General features: G+C 31.3%; 1 protein-coding gene and 1 non-coding gene across 11 annotated transcripts; both read left to right on the top strand.

Moving 5' to 3' along the window:
- The first annotated feature begins 2,736 nt into the window (after positions 1-2,736).
- Positions 2,737-16,185, top strand: LOC114187045. Of its 10 annotated transcripts, XM_028075156.1 has the most exons (14): positions 2,738-2,917; positions 3,013-3,125; positions 5,044-5,120; positions 5,195-5,309; positions 6,096-6,136; positions 6,223-6,438; positions 6,634-6,726; positions 7,384-7,543; positions 8,056-8,144; positions 14,448-14,551; positions 14,943-15,055; positions 15,144-15,401; positions 15,601-15,709; positions 15,784-16,185. In XM_028075156.1, exons 1-9 carry the CDS (start codon positions 2,889-2,891, stop codon positions 8,085-8,087), a joined length of 876 nt encoding a protein of 291 aa, XP_027930957.1. In that variant the 5' UTR covers positions 2,738-2,888; the 3' UTR covers positions 8,088-8,144; positions 14,448-14,551; positions 14,943-15,055; positions 15,144-15,401; positions 15,601-15,709; positions 15,784-16,185. The 10 variants fall into 10 exon arrangements, with proteins under 10 accessions (XP_027930958.1, XP_027930957.1, XP_027930953.1 ...); XM_028075152.1 differs by having other exon boundaries at positions 15,144-15,709; XM_028075153.1 differs by lacking the exon at positions 15,144-15,401 and having other exon boundaries at positions 14,943-15,078.
- Positions 16,186-17,068: 883 nt separating this feature from the next.
- TRNAM-CAU lies at positions 17,069-17,140 on the top strand. Its single transcript has one exon. It is a non-coding gene; the product is annotated as a tRNA-Met (tRNA).
- The last annotated feature ends 1,309 nt before the right edge of the window (positions 17,141-18,449 follow it).

Genomic DNA, 18,449 nt, shown 5'->3' with positions numbered 1-18,449 from the left:
TCAATGGAGGTTAATTATTTTCGAATTCTACTTAATCATTAAGTTAAGTGTAAGTTTGATTCTTATCAATTGGTATGGGATTTACTTGTGAATATTAACAAACTCGATCATTTTTTTAGGAGTACGTCAAAATTCTTATGCCAATGTTTTTAGCAATTATTAGCATACACATATCTGTTAGTAATACAAAGAGGGAAACCCATTTTTGTCATTATTATTATTATTTTTTTTAAGTTTCATAAAATATTATTTTATTGTAGATAGTTAATAGAGTTTAAAAAAATAATTATAAATCTAATTAATAAAATAAGAAAATGGGGTATATATTGATAAGAACATAATTAGTAATCAATTGATAATGTGTATAAACGATGATAATGGTTATAAATGTTAGTAAGTTATAAATTAATATTTATTTAATTACACTTGGGTTGTAGTTTGTGAACTAATTTAAATTAGGAAAAAATGATGATAATGTGTATAACATTTTAATAAAATATGCATGTTAATATATCCAGGTGGTGATTGATAATTTATTTTTTAAAATATTTCTGGTAGGTTATATTAGAATACTTAATATAAAACTGTGTATATATAACACGAATTATAAATTTAGTATAAAATTATCATTTTAAACGAAATTAGAAGGCATTTTTATTTGTGTTGTATTATTTGTTGATAAATGCATTTACTATAATAAAAAGGTGTTACAAGAATAATCAAAGGCCTAATAAGGGTAAAAATGTTAAAAAAAATTAAGTTGATATCAATTTTATATAACAACACAGGTGTATAGATATAACATACACGACTTTCGTACTTTAGTAAGATACAAAATCAAACGTGATATATCAAAAAAGTAACAGAGGAGTATATATATATATATATATATATATATATATATATATATATATATATATATATATATATATATATATATATATATATATATATATATATAAGAATTTAAAAAAAAAAATTAAAAATTTGTAGGTTCATCTGTATTTTAATGGAAACGGATTAAGATTTGTGGTCTGATTTTGTCATAACTTGGTCTGTTCTAGCTGGTTTTTGATAGATAAAACCGAATGAATGGGACTAGTGTATTTTGTCAGCCATAATTAATATTAAATATATTTTTATTATTAACATTAAATGGAGTTGATGGTAGTATATTAATAATATTTTTATTTTTTTTCTTTGTTGAAATCTGATAATGTAAAATAAAAAATTTAGAAAACAAAACATATTACAGAAAGAGGTGAAAAGTATTATTAAGAGAAATATTTTAGTTTTATTTCTTAATTTTTAATATCAAATGAATAAAAAATAATTATAGTATTTTTAAAGTGTGTTTACATTAATTATATATACATTCATAAATTATATATATGAAAAAAAAATTATTAATCGTCAAAATTCGTAAATAATAGATAAAATTTGTAGGTAATTATGATTTATTTAAGGATTATTTTAATAAAAAACTCAATAATTTTAAAAAAAAATTAAAATTATAATTACATAATAATATTTAGTTTATAAAAAAAGCTATATATACTATAAAATTACATAGATATATCTTTTTATAATATTTAATAAATATATATCTTATCCGTTAGTCCTATTAAAGAATTTCAATTGGATAAGTTATTTTTCAACTTAAAATTTATGATTAAAAGTTTATTAATTAATAACTAGTTAATTATCTCCATCAAGTGTATAAACTAGTTTCTCAAAACACATGTCAATGTATCATCTATTAATTATTTCTCAAAATTACGTAAAACGTATGTGAAGTTTGTTTCATATATTTAATGAGCCTGAATTATAATTTTCAGAATTCAATAAATTCCTGTTATCTTAATTAATAGGATTAAGAAGAATACAAAGTTCATTGAAGTCTCAAAATTACAGACTCATTAAATACTAATTACACTGAATTATCCCCTAAAGTCCGTTACATACAGCTAAGAAATAACGCTATGTACAACAAATGTATTACCATATCAGCACCTCATTTATTATTAATTATTATTAATAATAATAATAATAATATTAATGACAATAATATTAATAACAATAATATTATGATGGGAAGTAATGCGTTTGACAGAAGACAAAAGAAATTATATATGACAGCAGCAAATGAGTAAGTATATATATTATTTTATTAATAAATATTAATCGTTAATTTTTATTGCAGTTTAAACTCATTAAATCAATTTTATTTGTCTATATTATTATTAGCGGAGGATCAATCTTATCTTCAAACTTCTTCTTACTTACGACATTTTTTTCTTTCTCTTTCTTCTAACTTCTCTCACTAAAAAATTATGCATAAAAAAAAAATAATAACGATATTTTAACTCAATTTTGATTTATTTTTAATCTATCATTCTAATTAGATTACATTATATTATTAAAAAAAATCAAAAATATATAATTTAATGATTAAAATAATAGTTTTAAAGTAAGTTGAAAAAGCGAGTTAAAATATTGTTGACCTAAAAAAAATTATATTATTTAAAAAAAATTAATTTTAATATTTTCAAATATATTAATTTTTTAAAAATAATAATAACACAAGAAAATTCAATAAAAAAAATTTGTATGAGTGAGTGGGGTTATAGAAATTGAAGTAACTGTCACTTCCTAATAGAACCGTTGTTTGAATTAAGTTCTTAACTTTGGTGTCTGCATGGAACCTCGTACTTACACATTGCACTCACTATCTCTCATCACTAACATCTATCTAATGCAACAAACCGTTCTTTCACAGTGTCAATGCATATTTAACTCTCTCTCTCTCTCTCTCTCTCTCTCTCTCTCTTCTTATTCTTCTTCTTCTTCTCCCTTTCTCTGTCTCAATATTCACCACCTTTCAAGCCATGGATTCGCACTGGAGCTCTCGCCAAACGTACCATCTCCACCACCGTCACTTTTCTTCTCTCCTTTTCTCATCTGGGTCGTCGTTTTTTTTCTGATCATGTTTTTCACTCTCTTTCTTTCAAGGTTTGAACGCTACCTTTATGATTATCTTGTCAAAAGAAACATGCACCACACTGCTGAGGTTTTCAGGAACGAGACTAATCTTCATCTGGGTCCCGCTGCTTCTTCCACTGATGGTATAACATTCTTCAATTACTTCGTTTTTTTTCTGTTTTGTTTTCTTTTGTTTATTCTCAGTGGTTCTTCCTTTGCTTCCTCTTGTGGGAGGATTTCTTTCTCCCTGCATGTTAATTATCTGCCACTTTCTGGAAAAAAAAATTGTCTTTTTTCTTGTTCATGTTGGGTTTTGGTAGATGATTACTAAATTCACTTTAAGGTTTTCATTTGTTGGTTCCCTCATGAAATCTCTATAATCCAATTCTTGTCCTGTCCCTCAAATTGAAAAGCACGTTTTCTCTTTCTTTGTTTTTTGTTTGTGTTTTATTTTTTTATTCCAGGGGTAGAAAAGGAGATAGGAAGAAGAAATTATTTGAAAAAAAAGTTAGAAACTGTTTTACTGTACACAACCACAATTTATGGAAAAACGTAATCTGCATCGCAAGGTCTCGAATCATTTAATAACCATTGATTGAAAATTCAAATGTTGAAAATTGTTACAAAAGTAAACGCACCTGGGAAATAAATTATTGTTAAAATCTCAGTTCTTGATTTTTAATTTTGAGAGTTATGCTTTACATTTCATCATTCCTAAAATGTGAACCTTGGATGATAAATCCTTAAATGGATACAGTTTGATTTGTCATCATATGTTGGTATATGACAAAATTTTTAGAATTTAGGCTACGGTTACAAATGTATTAAATCATAGTCCAAAATTTCATTTATTGTTGCCATTATTTGTTTCTCTCCCATGAGTAATTGCCCCTCTTAAACAAACAAGTTCATTTGAGGCGTTATAAGTTACACCAAATCAATATCCATTTGGATATTCTAAAACTATGAAGGTTATAAAGAAATCCTTTCATGTTAAAATTTACATTACAAGTGATCTAGATTTTGATTCATATGTATTTTCAACAGATTTACTCATTGTTTTCAATGATGAACCATCCGTATTAATATTGTTTATGAAAAAAAAAATTATCTCTCCCTTTCTAAATGTAATAGGCTCTTTAATATCTACTAAGCCAAAGATATGCATTGCAATATATGTGTACAATTAACTAATTAAACATCAAAACTTCTATATCTATATCTCTCCACAACACCCTTTATTTATCTCATACTTTTCTTTTGGTTGTAAAAATAGCATTTCTCAAAAGTAAAAAGAAGGTTCCGAGATGAGAATTAAAATTGGAATGGTTTTGTAAACTAAGAATTTTAACATGTTGGGTGTTCTTCAAAATATGATTTTTTGTACTGTATATAGTGAAAGAATGCCCTTTTTGATAATGGGTATTGGTATTTTAACATGTTGGGTGTTATCACTTGTAATTATTAAACAACCAATTTTGTGAAAAGTTTAATATTATTTTATTATTCCAGAGTTGAGACATCTCATTGAGTGTGTGGAGAAATATTGACTTTTGGAATTGTGGTTTAGTTGTTTTGATTTTTGGATTGTCAAAGTATCATTTCTATTTAACAGTTACGAAGTTTGACTTAGTTGGCAAATTGAATGTCACGTGAGAAAACTTTGTCTGTTCTGTTTCTTTTCTGTGCTGCTTTTCTTGTAGGAGTATTGTTGAGAGAATGATCCCAATTATTTAGGGAGTGTTTGGAAGAGTGTATTTAAGCCCTTTCACTACTCCCAAGAAAACCCTGCAATGGCTACAACCAAACACGACTTTTTGTAGTCGGTGGAAAACTACGATATGTAGCTGGTGAACTAATTTTACAGAGGGTATTTGTGATTATTTTGTTTTCTTGATTCGAAATGTAAATATTTTTTAGTAAGAAGTTCTTGGTGGTAGTTTCTCTTTAGTAATTTTTGTTCATTTATATCCTTTCTATTGTATTATTATGTCTGGGGATTATTAATTGTTGTGTGGCAGTTTTTGTGACTGGAAAATGTGTTTGGATTGGTTTTTTCAGCTGTGGATGTCCCAGAAGGATTTTTGCTGGAGTGGTGGTCTCTCAACAATGATTTTGAATACTTCAGACAAATGCATGTGAGTTACCCTCCTCCCTCTTATTGGTTTATCAATGCAATTATGTGATCAAATCTCACCTGGGATGGAACTAGTTGCAGGAGAAACGTGGGTTGTTCAGAGGAATGCAAGGATGTAATGCTTTTCCAGAAGTAGGGTCTTCCATGAATGTTCGACCAAAGTATCAATTTCCTAATAATTTTACTCCTGGTACGTTTCTTGCTCTGCTTCATTAGGCCACAATAGAGCATTTTAAGTTGAATGACCTAGAAAATGTTGAAATCGTCTTTCCTCAAATGTGGTACTCCCTTTACACTGACCTAGAAAATCCACATTTTAAGGGGGTCTTCAGTGAAAGCACCAACTATTTGGAATTAAGCACAAGAGAACTAAATTCAAAAAACTAGTCTATCAAGTGAGAGAGTATAGTACTATATCAAGTAGCTCATACTACTTAATGTGGAATTTCTAACAGGGATGAATTAGAAAAATAGGCATGACAAGAGTAGGATCTATCTACTTTAGCATTAAGTGCTGAAACTAGATGTTAGTTAACTGACAATCTATACTTTCTGTGGATGACAATTATGTCTGTTAAAAATTGTTAATAAATTTCTTCTTCCCATCTGATTTTAATATCGAAAAACAACCCATCAATATTTTACAACTTAGAACTTGAAAGATACTCACTTTTTCTATTAATTTACTTATAGTAAAGTATTTAAACAGGCTAAAAAAAGGACATCAATGTCATTTAAAGCTTAAACATGTGAAAGATTAACATGGTACATTAGAAACCTTGATGATATCCTTAAACATGTTCTTGATAGTTAATTATTATGAATAGAGGATAAGTAAAACTATTCTTTCACTGAAAACTTGGATGTTTCATAGTGAGGTTTGGGTATTCAGAGTCAATGCAAGCACATAGTTCTCCTTCCCCCCGCCCTTTACCTGCTACTATCTTCTTCATATATATTTTTCTTTTTGTTGCAGTTAAAGCACTCAACATAGGAAGCAACTTGATGCCATCACGTGTAATGAACATTACTTCAGCTAATATATTTTAGTTTTCTTTAACTTCTATTGTTGGATATTTTAATAAAGGCATTTTTTTGGGCAGGTAACTGGTGAATGGCCAGTATTTTCCTCATCTTCTGCACACCACAAAGGTAGTGGTAAACTGCCACAATGTCTATTCCCATTTTCCCATCAAGAGGCATTTGGTCAAATGCAACGACTTTCATCTTCACATCAAGACAAGGTGATGACACCAGTAGAGAAAACAACAGAGGTTTCCAATGTCAATAGTTCAGAAGCAAATTCTGGATTTATTGAGGTAATCTCAATTGAGGTGGCTAAGTTAAACTTTATGCCCGATTTCATGTAGTTATACTTCTAGTAGTCTCATTACACTGGGAGAATTGTGATAGAGTTGCCAATGACTGCTTATGTTTTTATAAATATAAAGTTTCTATACAATATTTTTACTACGAAGAGCTTAACTAATTGTTTTAATAAAATATTTTTGCAGGAAACAGATCCGATCATTGAGAATTTGTTAAATTCTTTTTGGTTATTTGAACCTGATGAACCAAGCCTGTTTGACAAGTCAACAGTAGGACAGGTATTACATAATAAAATATTCCAAACTGGTTTATGTGTTATACAACTTAACTGGTCATGTCTACTTTATATGGCGAATTTTAACTCAATCTGTCGAAGTAATATACTCTATCATACACAAGAGGGATGATTTAGTGTATGTCTGGTTCAATTTAATTTGAAGGAATAATATACTTATCTCCTAGTTTCTTGAAATAGCTTTTGAAAAGAAAAGGTAATTATTCTCCAACGAAAGTTGTTCCCAAACGCTAGAATGTATTACTGTAAGGTATTCAAGTCAATTCATTACTTTCTTGTTGTGGCACACATTCTTTGGAATAAGACGTTTTTTTGTTTCAAATAAAATATGAAATGTTTTCGAATTGTGAGAATTTGGTGCTGTGTCCATGTGCTTTGAGAATCTACTCATCCTCTCAATAATTTTTTTCCTTCCACTGTTTGCTTCTCAATGTTCATCAATGGAAGAATAGGTCACTAATTATTGTTTGAAAGGCTACTTAAAATCTAAAATATTGCACATGCGTGTGTGTCTATACGTATATGTAAACATAGATTTGTTGATACCCTTGTATAATTGACTAAAATAAAAATAGAGGTAGAAAAAAAACAATTTGGTATTCTCTATAATACTAAACTTCTCGTGCTTCTGGCATTACAGAGCAGCACAAATGCCGAGAGTTTGGTGGAACGTGGAATTGGAAACACTAGTATGAATACAATTGCTGGTTCACCATTGGAAGAGGATGATAACACAAGTGACACAAGTGATTCTTCCAGCAGTTTCCAATTTGTTCTTACTGATGAAGATGTTTCAACGGGTAACTATTTTTTTATGGGAGGATTAACTAACTTGAGTGCATTAATTGGTATTATCTTTTTGCAGTCTGTATAACTTAATTTTTACATTGACCTCCCTTATGATTAGGACTAATTACAATTTCATCCCTGGTGATTGAAAAGTTAGCTCCCTTACTTTTATCTATTATTATTAACGCCAACAGTTTTATCCCTAATTAATGCTGAATTGTCCATACAAATAGAGATCAATATGGTCAAGTATTGAAGTAACATATTAATTGCAACAATATATTCTTGTTCTCCAAATTATGTGGGAGATCAACTATATCCTCCAAGTTTTAGTACAGACTAAGAATGAGTTTTTGAGGTAACAAAGCATGCAATCAAATTAAAGGATTCAGCATTAACAATATTGTCAATAACTCGGCACCTTTTTTACTTAATGATTTTAACTATTCATGTTTATATATACAAACACACGCACACACACCTACCTATGTGTCGTTCTAATTATGGAAATTTTGGCTTGCAGACCCTCAGTTGGAATCCAATGCAGAAACATAAATCGGTATCTTCAAGCATGGAATGTGATATGTTGTCTGCAATAATGAATTCCCTTCTGTAAGAGGATTTGTTATTATGATTTAATCAATGTGCAATACTGCAATGCTACTAAAAAGCTTTATCTGAATTATATCCTTCTGCTTCAGTTTTATGTCGTACACTTAGGCTAGTTACCTATAATATCTATGTTGTTGTTTCTTCTTTTCTTTTTTCCCTTTTGGGTGGAAACAGTGATGAGCAGATGTCGGATTTGAGAACTGGGAAATACATACATCCATAGACCTTAGTTTCATGTATGCTATCTAATAATATTGTGATACATTTGTTGAAGTTAATTGAGAGATATGAGATTCTCTTTAGTATTATAGGATTATCTCTTTATAACATCATGTTAATACATTTATACATAGTGGTGATAAGATTATTTGTAAATTCATGCTATCTGGTATTTGGTAACAAAATACAATATGAATATACATTTTGCATACACATTACAGTACTTATAATCTTTTGGAGAAGTTAATAACAGGAGGAATTAGTTTAGTTTGTCATACAGAAAACTTGTTTGAAAGTAAACTAGAAAATTCTTCTGTTAATTATTCCATAAAATAAATACTTAATAAATTTAGACCAAGGATTAATTAGCTTAGTCTGGTACTTTTTTATTAGGAATTCAAGTGTAAGTCTAAGTCCCACATTGGATAAAAATGAGAAAGTCGAGCACCATATAAGGTAGAACCATAAACTCATTGTCTTAAGGTTTTGGGTTGAAGGTGGTATTATTCTCTTATGCGGTTTGGCTCAGGTCTTATTAGTGTTTTGTCTCCCTAGTGAACCTCCTCCCTTGACGTCAATGGTATTAGAGTCAATGGTTAGTCTTGGTGATTAGCTCATACGAGTACATTATGATCCCTGTATCGAAAGTCTTTTTTATAAGGGTTTCAAGTAAGCGAGTCCCATTAAAGATGAACGGGGTACAAAAAGGGGTACTCATGTAAAAATAAGAAAGTTGAACACCATATAAGATAGAAGACCCATAAATCCATTCTCTTAAAGTTTTAGGTTAAAGGTGGTGTCATTCTCCCCAATGAACTTTCTCCCTTGACAAACCCATCATTTTTTATGTATTGTGATTTGATCCATTTCTACTGTTGAAGTCTCTTTTGGCATTATTCCAACTTCCTTAGCCAATTCATTGTCATTTTCTCCTCATTAACTATTACTCTAATCTTCTCCTGGATATATTTGTGGATGTCTACTCATCCACCTCATCATTTTTAACTCTACTATGCATATTTATTTCACCTACAACCATTAATGATTGTAGAACATTATAATCTTATAGCTTTCTTATAGGACATCCCTTTGATCTCAATATGAGCTTAGGGATCTCAATTTATGCTTGAATTTACTTATTTTCTTAAACAAGTAAAGCTATCCTTTGGAGAGTTAAGATGTTCATATGACTCTTGAAGTCTCAAAACAAGGGAACTCTTCTAATAAAGTTTATAACAATAGAGAAGATCATGGGTGAATCAACGATTGAAGTGTCATAGATAGACCAAGACAAAGAAGTTGATGGGGTACTGTGAATATTTTGGCATTAGAATAGTGATAATGGCTATTTCTCCAAGACAAAGAAGACGGTTTATGGCAACTAGGTTTTCCCAAGGAAAAAGTGCAATGCAAATGAATGCACAAGAGATTTGCAAAATAAATATGATGCTAATATTTCTTATACACATGATACAAATCTTCTCTATTTCTTGATACATGAATCCACGAGAAGAAGGGTATTAACTAACATGATAATGATGGAGAATATCATGGAGTGAATCAACAATTGAAGTGTCATTATAGAATCAACCTTCTTAGATGGAAAAGTTTATGAAATTAATGGTGCAATTCATGATTTGGTTGGGTACTGCAAATTTTTTGGCATTGGAATAACAATTCTTCCCATTTCATTGAGATAAAGAAGTTGTAGTCTACCATAACTAGTTCCTCCCCACAAAGAAAGCTCAACGAAGATAAATCCACAGAGACTCTTTGTAAAGTAGCTCCATTTAACTAATAGCTATACTAGTCATATTGTCTAGCTCCTTATATAGGAATTGAATCAGATGAGGCCTATTTAACTCAATGGTGAGTAATGGCATGGTAAGGTGTAAGTCATCGACTCAAATTTTTTGGAAGGCTTAAAGGTGCCTTGGTAAGGGAACAAGTACTCAATTCTAAGGAGTACATTAGTATCTGTGTATAGATCTAAACTATGTAAATAAGCATGTGTTTGGGTACATGCAAAGTCACATGGAACAGAGAAGTGTCAAAGGTTTCATGGTAAACAAAGAAGCCTTCAGTGCTTACAAATAGACTATTAGTCAAGTTTGAAGGTAAATCAAGTAAGAAAATCCTTTACTCAAATTTCCTTGAAACACATTACAAAGGGATTTTAATCGGAAATGTGTAATATTCAAGTCGAATACAAAGTATGATATTACGCTGTAATTAAGTTTCCAAACGTGCCAATAGACACTAGTAGCAAGTTTATATTATTATTGCTCAATGCAATTTATTATATAACCTTGGCCTGCCAATTATGAATGATATGAAAAGTATTTTTTGGTATTCATAAAAACAATCAAAGGTATATGTGTGAAGACAAAACATAGAGTTATTCCTGTAACAATTGGTATTATGGATTTTAAGTTTATGGGAGTTAGCATGGGATCCGTATTAGGTGAGAAAATCATTCGTTTGGTAGAATATTCTACTAATAAACTCTTTCCACTTATTTTCCTATGTTTGTCCGGAGGAGCGCGTATGCAAGAAGGAAGTTTGAGCTTCATGCAAATGGTTAAAATTTCTTCTACTTTATATTATTATCATCGATACTTACATATCCTACTACCGGTGTGGTGGCAACTAGTTTTGGCATGTTGGGGGATATCATTATTGCTGAACCAAACGCTTCACAAGGGGTTTGTAATTATCTAATCCGAAACCTAATCCAAAATATGTTATTCTTGTCACATTAAATCTTAAGCAAGTCTCTTCAAATATGGCCAATTACCTTGGTCTAACCATCAATGTATTGGTCTTTAATTGATCATTTTTTATCTTTAGGAAAGTTTTCAAAAACAAGTAACAACTTTCAAATGTCACAGCTAAACAAATTAACAATAAAAAAGTGTCATTTCTTAAAATTTTTCAGTAAGAGATGGCATCGTAAAAGATTTTCTATGTCTATGGTACGGTCCTTCCAAGGAAAATACGATGTAGATAAAGAAAGAACTAGGAATGTGATGAGTAAAGATACGCAATTTATATGGCTCCGTAGTTCATTCTTTTACACTATCATCCTAAGACCTCCTTTTACACTATCATTCTTTTACACTATCATCCTTTGAAATGAACCTAAGACATTGTTGATGTGATGTAAATCTTTATGTGAGATGTTAAGGTTGTTGAAAGGATTCAATCATTATGGTAAGGAACATACTAGGACACCTCACCCATGTCCGCCTTCAAGAAACTTGAGGATTTGAATCATAATTTTTAGATTCTAAAAAATTGTCATTTTTTAAAATTATCAACAAGATAGATATAATCATGACCAAAGTCTACGATGAGGTCCTTCCGAGGTTGACATACCATAGATAAAGAAAGTAATTTCTACTTTCGAGAATGTTATACGAATATAGATGTAGAATTTATGTACGTACGTATATGGTTCATTCATTCACATTATTATCACAAGCCTTTCCGAAAGATTTCACTTCAATTGGAATTTGGTTATTCTCCATGTACGAGGATTCCCACTAAGCATCCATGGCTGAGGTTAAAGCGCCCAACTCATAATTGGCGAATTCGTAGGTTCAATTCCTACTAGGTTCAATTCCTACTGGATGCACACCAATGGGACCCTCCCTCCAAAAAGTCTATTGGATTTTTGTTCAAGAATAAAATCTTATTGGAATTGTCCAGTTCACCCTTTGGAACCATATCACATCCTCGAGGATGAATTGAGACGGTATGCAAGATGTAAGGCTCTTGAGAAACCCAATCACCATGGTGTAAGGATTATACTAGAAAACCTTAGCCTAATGATCCTTCAATATACATGAGCTATTGAGTCACAATGCTGGAATAATTATTGTTAGAAGTCCCACATCGATAGAGATAAGGCAATTTCATAGTATATAAGTGGGTGCAAACCTTACCTTACAAGCCGGTTTGTGGGGTTGAGTTAGGCTTAAAGTCCATCCTTAATATGGTATCAGAGTCAAGTTCCGATGTTGGAATAATTCTAAAAGACGTGTTACTTTTTAGAATTTATCAAGAGGGATGCAATCATGAAAATGTCCATGGTAAGGTCTTTCCAAGGCTTATATGGTGTAGTTAAAGAAGGAGTTCATGGCTGCGAAGGAAATGGTACAAGTATAGATGCACATTTATCTTTTTCCTTGACCATAATACTTTATCTAAATTGAAGGCACTTTGTTGGTGTGATGGTGAATTAGTACTCAAGATGTAAGGATGTTGAGAAACCCAATCACTACGGTAAGAATCATACAAGAAACCTTGTCCTAGTGCTCCTTCAATAAGCACAAGGATTTTAGTCACAATGTTCCAATCACTAACGCGTAGAAACTAACTAATCACAAAGCAAAAGGGATTTTTTAGCTTAGGTATATTTTGTCCAATTAGAGGTTTGGAAATTAACCAATCACATATCACTAACAAGTTGGTCATCAATAGTATGTCAACTTTTCTCTTAACAGAAATGAGAATGCTATAGCATCATTATGTTATTTGCTATCCCAACTATGTTGACACCACAAACAACATCAATCATATGCCATCACTAATCCTATGGAGTGGTAGACAGATCTATACAGTTACCTTAATAGCTAGAGAATACCAAAGAACAACTAAATCCTTTGTCTAACCTAAAATAAGGTAATAAGTGTTGTTTGAATTTAAAGTTACCATAAATAATCACTTCTTATGAAAATAATTACATCTATATATGCTGGCTAAAATCGTTCGATAACTTACGTAGATTAATCTATCTTCAAAGCATGAATCCAGATTCTTTACTAGGTTTTTTGGTGTTGTCCCCTGCTGTGCTTTTAAAATAAACTGACATTGATACTTTAAAAATCTTTTTAATATATTTTAAAACATCAAAATTAATGTCTATTAGTGTATTTTGAAGACATGATAGAAGAACAATGCAGAAAAATCCAGTAGAAAATCCAAATTCTCAAAGCATACAAGTGAGAACTGGCCTAATCAAGGACAAAATACATATAATATTAAGAATCTCAAAAGTAGTTTTTAACATGTATCTTTGTTCTTATCTTACTTTGTCGGGCAGTTCCTGTGAAGGTATCTTTGGGAAAACTAGTTATGATTGTGATTTTGTATGTTGGCCATGCCAATGAACAATTATTGATGAAGGTAGGGTGATACCTAGAAGAACTCTGACTCTGACACCTAACTTAGGACACTATTCGTTGAGTAACAATATTGAGAACGGGTCTTTGTAACTATGAGAAAGGACCTCATCATAGGTACATGCTGACCTTTTGGGATCATGCCCTTGGGTTCCCCCCCTCCCCTCCTTCACTCTCCGGACTCTTACAACAATTGCACTAACTTGTGTCACGATTGATAGGGAATCTATATATCCTACTATCTTGGACATTCACCTATATTTTTCTTTGGGCTCAACAAAGTATGCAACGAACAATGTGCCCAATATGAGTGGTATGTGATTGGAAAATCAGGTTTTGATACCAATTTTAATATAAATAGTGAAGAGAAATAGAGAAGGGAGGGAAATATAAGGAGCGGAAAATTTCACTATTCTAAAATATTGAACTACCTTCAATTGTAAAGCAAGGGATTTCTGAAGGAAGTGTTCAAAGATGAGGATCCTATAAATAGGTCTGTCATTGGTTTTGTCCATAATTTCTATAATAATGGTTTCCTTGTTTGGTATGTAATTGTACATAGCTTTAACACATTTATCTGATTTTAAATTTTTTTAAAGAGGATATATTAACCTCTTTTGCAGCATTAATTCCTTGTTTGATGTTGAATAAGATATATGTGGACAGTTTTTAAAATCATCAAAACCAAGATCTCCTTTTTTTTGTAAAAGAGGACATTTTTGTTTTTATATTTATTGCCTTAAGATGCACATGTACCACATCAGGCAGAGTGGGAATGAATACTCCCTACTTCTTGTTAAGTCATTCCTATGCTCTTAAGCAACATATATGGTTTTGTTTCCTTCCTCTTTGCCCATTCCTGATTTCTCATTGGTTGAACTTATGTTTTTGTTTCTAGAACACGAATCTTGTCAACAACCGAGGTATCAAGGCTAATTTGTGATGTACAACTAGCATGCAGAAAAGTCTTCCGAACTGTTTTGTCAACTAGGAAAGAAAATGGTTAGTGTCCAATTTTATTTTGAAGTTTGCATAGATTACGAGCTAACCCGAGTAAGCTCTTGATCACTCAGCAGAAGGAATAGAAGGAAATTTCCACAGTATTAAGAAGTGGTTTATTTTCCTGAACATGTTTTCAAAGCCTTTCTTTCTTTTTTTTTCTTCTTATATATACTACAAATTTTTAAGGTTAATAATGTGGAGAAATTTTTACTTTCGGAAATTCCTTTGTTTGTAGTATATAATAGCTGAAATGCGGGCTATTGCATTGGCAGTTTCACATCTTAGCTTAATCTTCAATAACAGTTTATTGACTTTGCCATTTTGTTTTAGTTGTAATTTTGTGAATCAGTCAATCTTTTGCTCCTAACCAGCCTTCTTTTGTTGTCTTCAGTGCAGCACCTGGAGATCCTTCAGTTACCATAAGACCATTTTTTCTTTTTCTTCCAATACAAATGAACAACAAAGGAGACGTTAAAGATGCTGACTCACTAAGATTCCTATTCTGTAAATCATCTCATTTGTAGCCGGTAAGCATCTCTTTAGAGCTAACACTATTGTATCATAGTGATTCTTTTTTGTTGACATCAAACAGGTGTGATTCCAAGAAAAAAAGAAAATTCTAGGCTCTAGGAAGGAACATGCTACATCATCACTGTAGACATACGAGGAGGGAGCAACATAAAAAATATTGACATTTTTTAGCTGAAGAAATAGTTCATACTTAGCTGAAGTATCAACAACCTGAGCACGTGCACCCACCGAATCTGTTGGCCTCAGAAATGTTATTATGTGCTGCAACCAATGAAAGTGCAAGATACCAATATTTGTCCATGGAAACATTAGAATCTGAGTAAACTATGAACTTCCTAAAGCCTCTACTCCAAGCAATACTAATACCATTGTGAATATCCATAGTTCATCATTGGTCATTTATATATTAATGACATTTTTCTGTATTTCCATTTGGCTTTAGGCTCTGGTGTGGATTGAAACTGCATTTTGCCTTGTTTTTTGAAAGTTTCTTAATTAATAACTGGTGTGTTGAGCAGGAGGCATTGATAGGTGGCTAGATATTTACCAGAAAGCATGCAAGAGTTGCCACTAACAGTTGCAGTGTTCAACAACCAAGCATACACCAACTAGAAATCAGCCATACGTGTATGTTCATGTTTTAAAGTTATATGATTTAATGAACTTGTATGAATGCTTCTGATATATAATATATTCAGCAGAAAGTCATGTGCATGTTTTTAGTGAAGAAAATGATGGAACATGGTGACACTTGTAGCTTCAGCAGAAAGTCAACTAAAGAATTACTACACAGGACTAAATCACAAGTAGTTTTATTCAGTCAAAGTTGCTCAACTAGTTATGAGAAGGGTTGTCCCCCAAGTGCATCAGAGGAATGCAACTTTCATCCATGGAGAATGGAGAATGAGAGTTATCTTATTAAATATTATAGTATAATTTTTGGTGCCAATTTTGGATTATTTATAGAACAATTTGCCACTTCTCTCTCTACTTTGGTGAAGCCTGGTTTCCATTTTATGCTTCACTTAGGATGGTACTTTAATTTAATTTCGTGAACTTCTGATTTGTGCAGATCAATATGATTTTGCTATTCCTTTTCCAAACTGAGAAGCTAAATTCATATCAGTCACTTATCTTTTACATATTAAAATGATGACAAATTCATATTTTATATACTAAATTAAGGGTTTACTTATTTTCTCCTCAAGAGAGTAGTACTAAGCAATTGAGAAAGTTTAGGTATATTTTAATCTTTGAAAAAACAGGACTTTAGTAATTTGAAATTTATCCAGGATTAAAAAAGTATGCTATATTTTAATTTTAGTAATAAAAAAAATTCAAGAACATAAAAAATATAAGTTTGAATATTACAGAATTATCAAGCACAAATAAATATTTATACTTCTTCAATGATCAAATTTAAAATGAATATTCAATTAACTTAAAACTCTGCATTCTATACTTCTCAGGCCCCAAATAAAGAACACTCAGAAAATGGAACACAACATGCAAATCCTGGTAATAAACTTCTGTAATTGAAGAGGTATGTAGTTAATCTCAAAACTGAAGGCTGTTGTGAAGATCCCAAAATCAATGCCACCTCCAAAGCTACAAACTTTCTATTTATAAACGACCAATTTGTTCATTATTAATTTTGAGTTGAATTATGATTTTAGTTCCTGAAATTTGAAATAATTATGATGTTGTTACAAAGTTCAAAGAATTTTATTTAATTTCTCAAAATTTGAAAAATTTGACTGTATCACTAATTATGATGACTAAAATAAATTTTGTAAAATTTAAAATTTAGGAATTGAGGTTTAAAATTGGGCTTAATTTCTCAAAATTTTGTACTTGAGAACTAAAGTAATGTTCTGAGAATAAAACAATTAAATTCAACGGACCAAAATCAGAATTACCACAAATTGCAGAAAGCAAAATCATAATTTAACATCAAGTTTTCAATTCGTTTGAGTAGGTCTCAGTATCAGAGTGGCGCAGCGGAAGCGTGGTGGGCCCATAACCCACAGGTCCCTGGATCGAAACCAGGCTCTGATAAATATTTAGAAGCTTCCATTTTTCAATTTTTTTAATCTATCTGCCATCTATTTGTGCAGCATTGATGTTGCAGAAGACATATGTAGACAGTATTTAAATTCATCAAAACCAACATCGCTTTGTTTTTGTAATACAATACATTTGTGTTTTTCAGAACTAGTTTTGTCAAATGGAAGTGTCCAATTTTGTTTTGAAGTTTGCATAGATTACCATATATGTTTATTGTCTTCACTGGCTTTGGCTTCAATAACTGAATGTCTACCACATATCAAAGAAGCAAAGTTTGCACATGCAAAGCCTTCAAGTTAAATAGAGTTCACATAATTTTAATAGTGGTTTGATTTCATTACTCTGTTGCCACTAACAGTTGCAGTATTCAACAACCAAGCATACCGGTAAGAAATTCAATAAATTCAATATTGCTTTAGTCTTTAGATATTTGATAAATTCAATAAAGTTTTATAATAGTATCGGTCTTTTTTATCCATAAAAAACAAAACTATTTAAGTGAAGGTTGTTGTGGGATATCCCAAAAACAATGCCACCTCCAAAGCTACAAATTTTCCCTGCTTTCTATTTATAAATCACCAAATTAAGTGCCAGGTAATTGAAAAAAAAAATGTTTCTGCAATCTTAATTCCTTCCCAGTTCTCAAACCTTTCCCATTACTTCTGAATTTATCAAATATCTAAAGACTAAAGTTCTATTCTGAGAATAAAAAAATAAATTTCACGCTCGAGTTTGCAATTTGTTTACGAAGTATGAGTGTAGGAAAGTCAATTTAAAATGTTTTTGCGATTATTTACCTGTAGAAGAGATTCTGAAGCTCAATTGAGTCAAAACTCTCAAAAGGTCAAATCAGTAATTAATGAATGCGTACCTTTAATTATTGGGGTCCACGTGTATTTATAGAGTATTAATCATGTTTAGTTATGTCATGGGCCGGACTCTGGCTTGGGCTTTAGTTTGAGCTGTAAGTGGGCCAGGACCCTAGCCCAGGCCCTTAGGACCTATTGAATACTGGGGACTTTATTTTACTAAGTGCATTGGAGTAGTCGGCCTAAGCCGACTACTTTCCTTAACGGTTTATGCTATCGATTTAATTTGGTAAGGCTTAGGCCAACTCGGTCTAGGTTGACTACTTGACTACCTTGGCATATATGTATCGTTTACTTATTTGGTCGAGTTTGACTAGGTGTGGTACACCAGTCCCCCAGCCTTAGCCAATATGAATTGTCGGTCAAAGGTGATTATGTGTTGGTGTGCTAATGGGATCCGCCGGGTGTGGTACATGTTGGATAATAATACA

The sequence above is a fragment of the Vigna unguiculata genome, chromosome 6, assembly GCF_004118075.2.
Source record: "Vigna unguiculata cultivar IT97K-499-35 chromosome 6, ASM411807v1, whole genome shotgun sequence".
Classification (NCBI taxonomy): Eukaryota; Viridiplantae; Streptophyta; class Magnoliopsida; order Fabales; family Fabaceae; genus Vigna; species Vigna unguiculata.
Note: the sequence above shows the minus strand (reverse complement) of the source record. Positions and strands in the feature narration are given on the sequence as shown.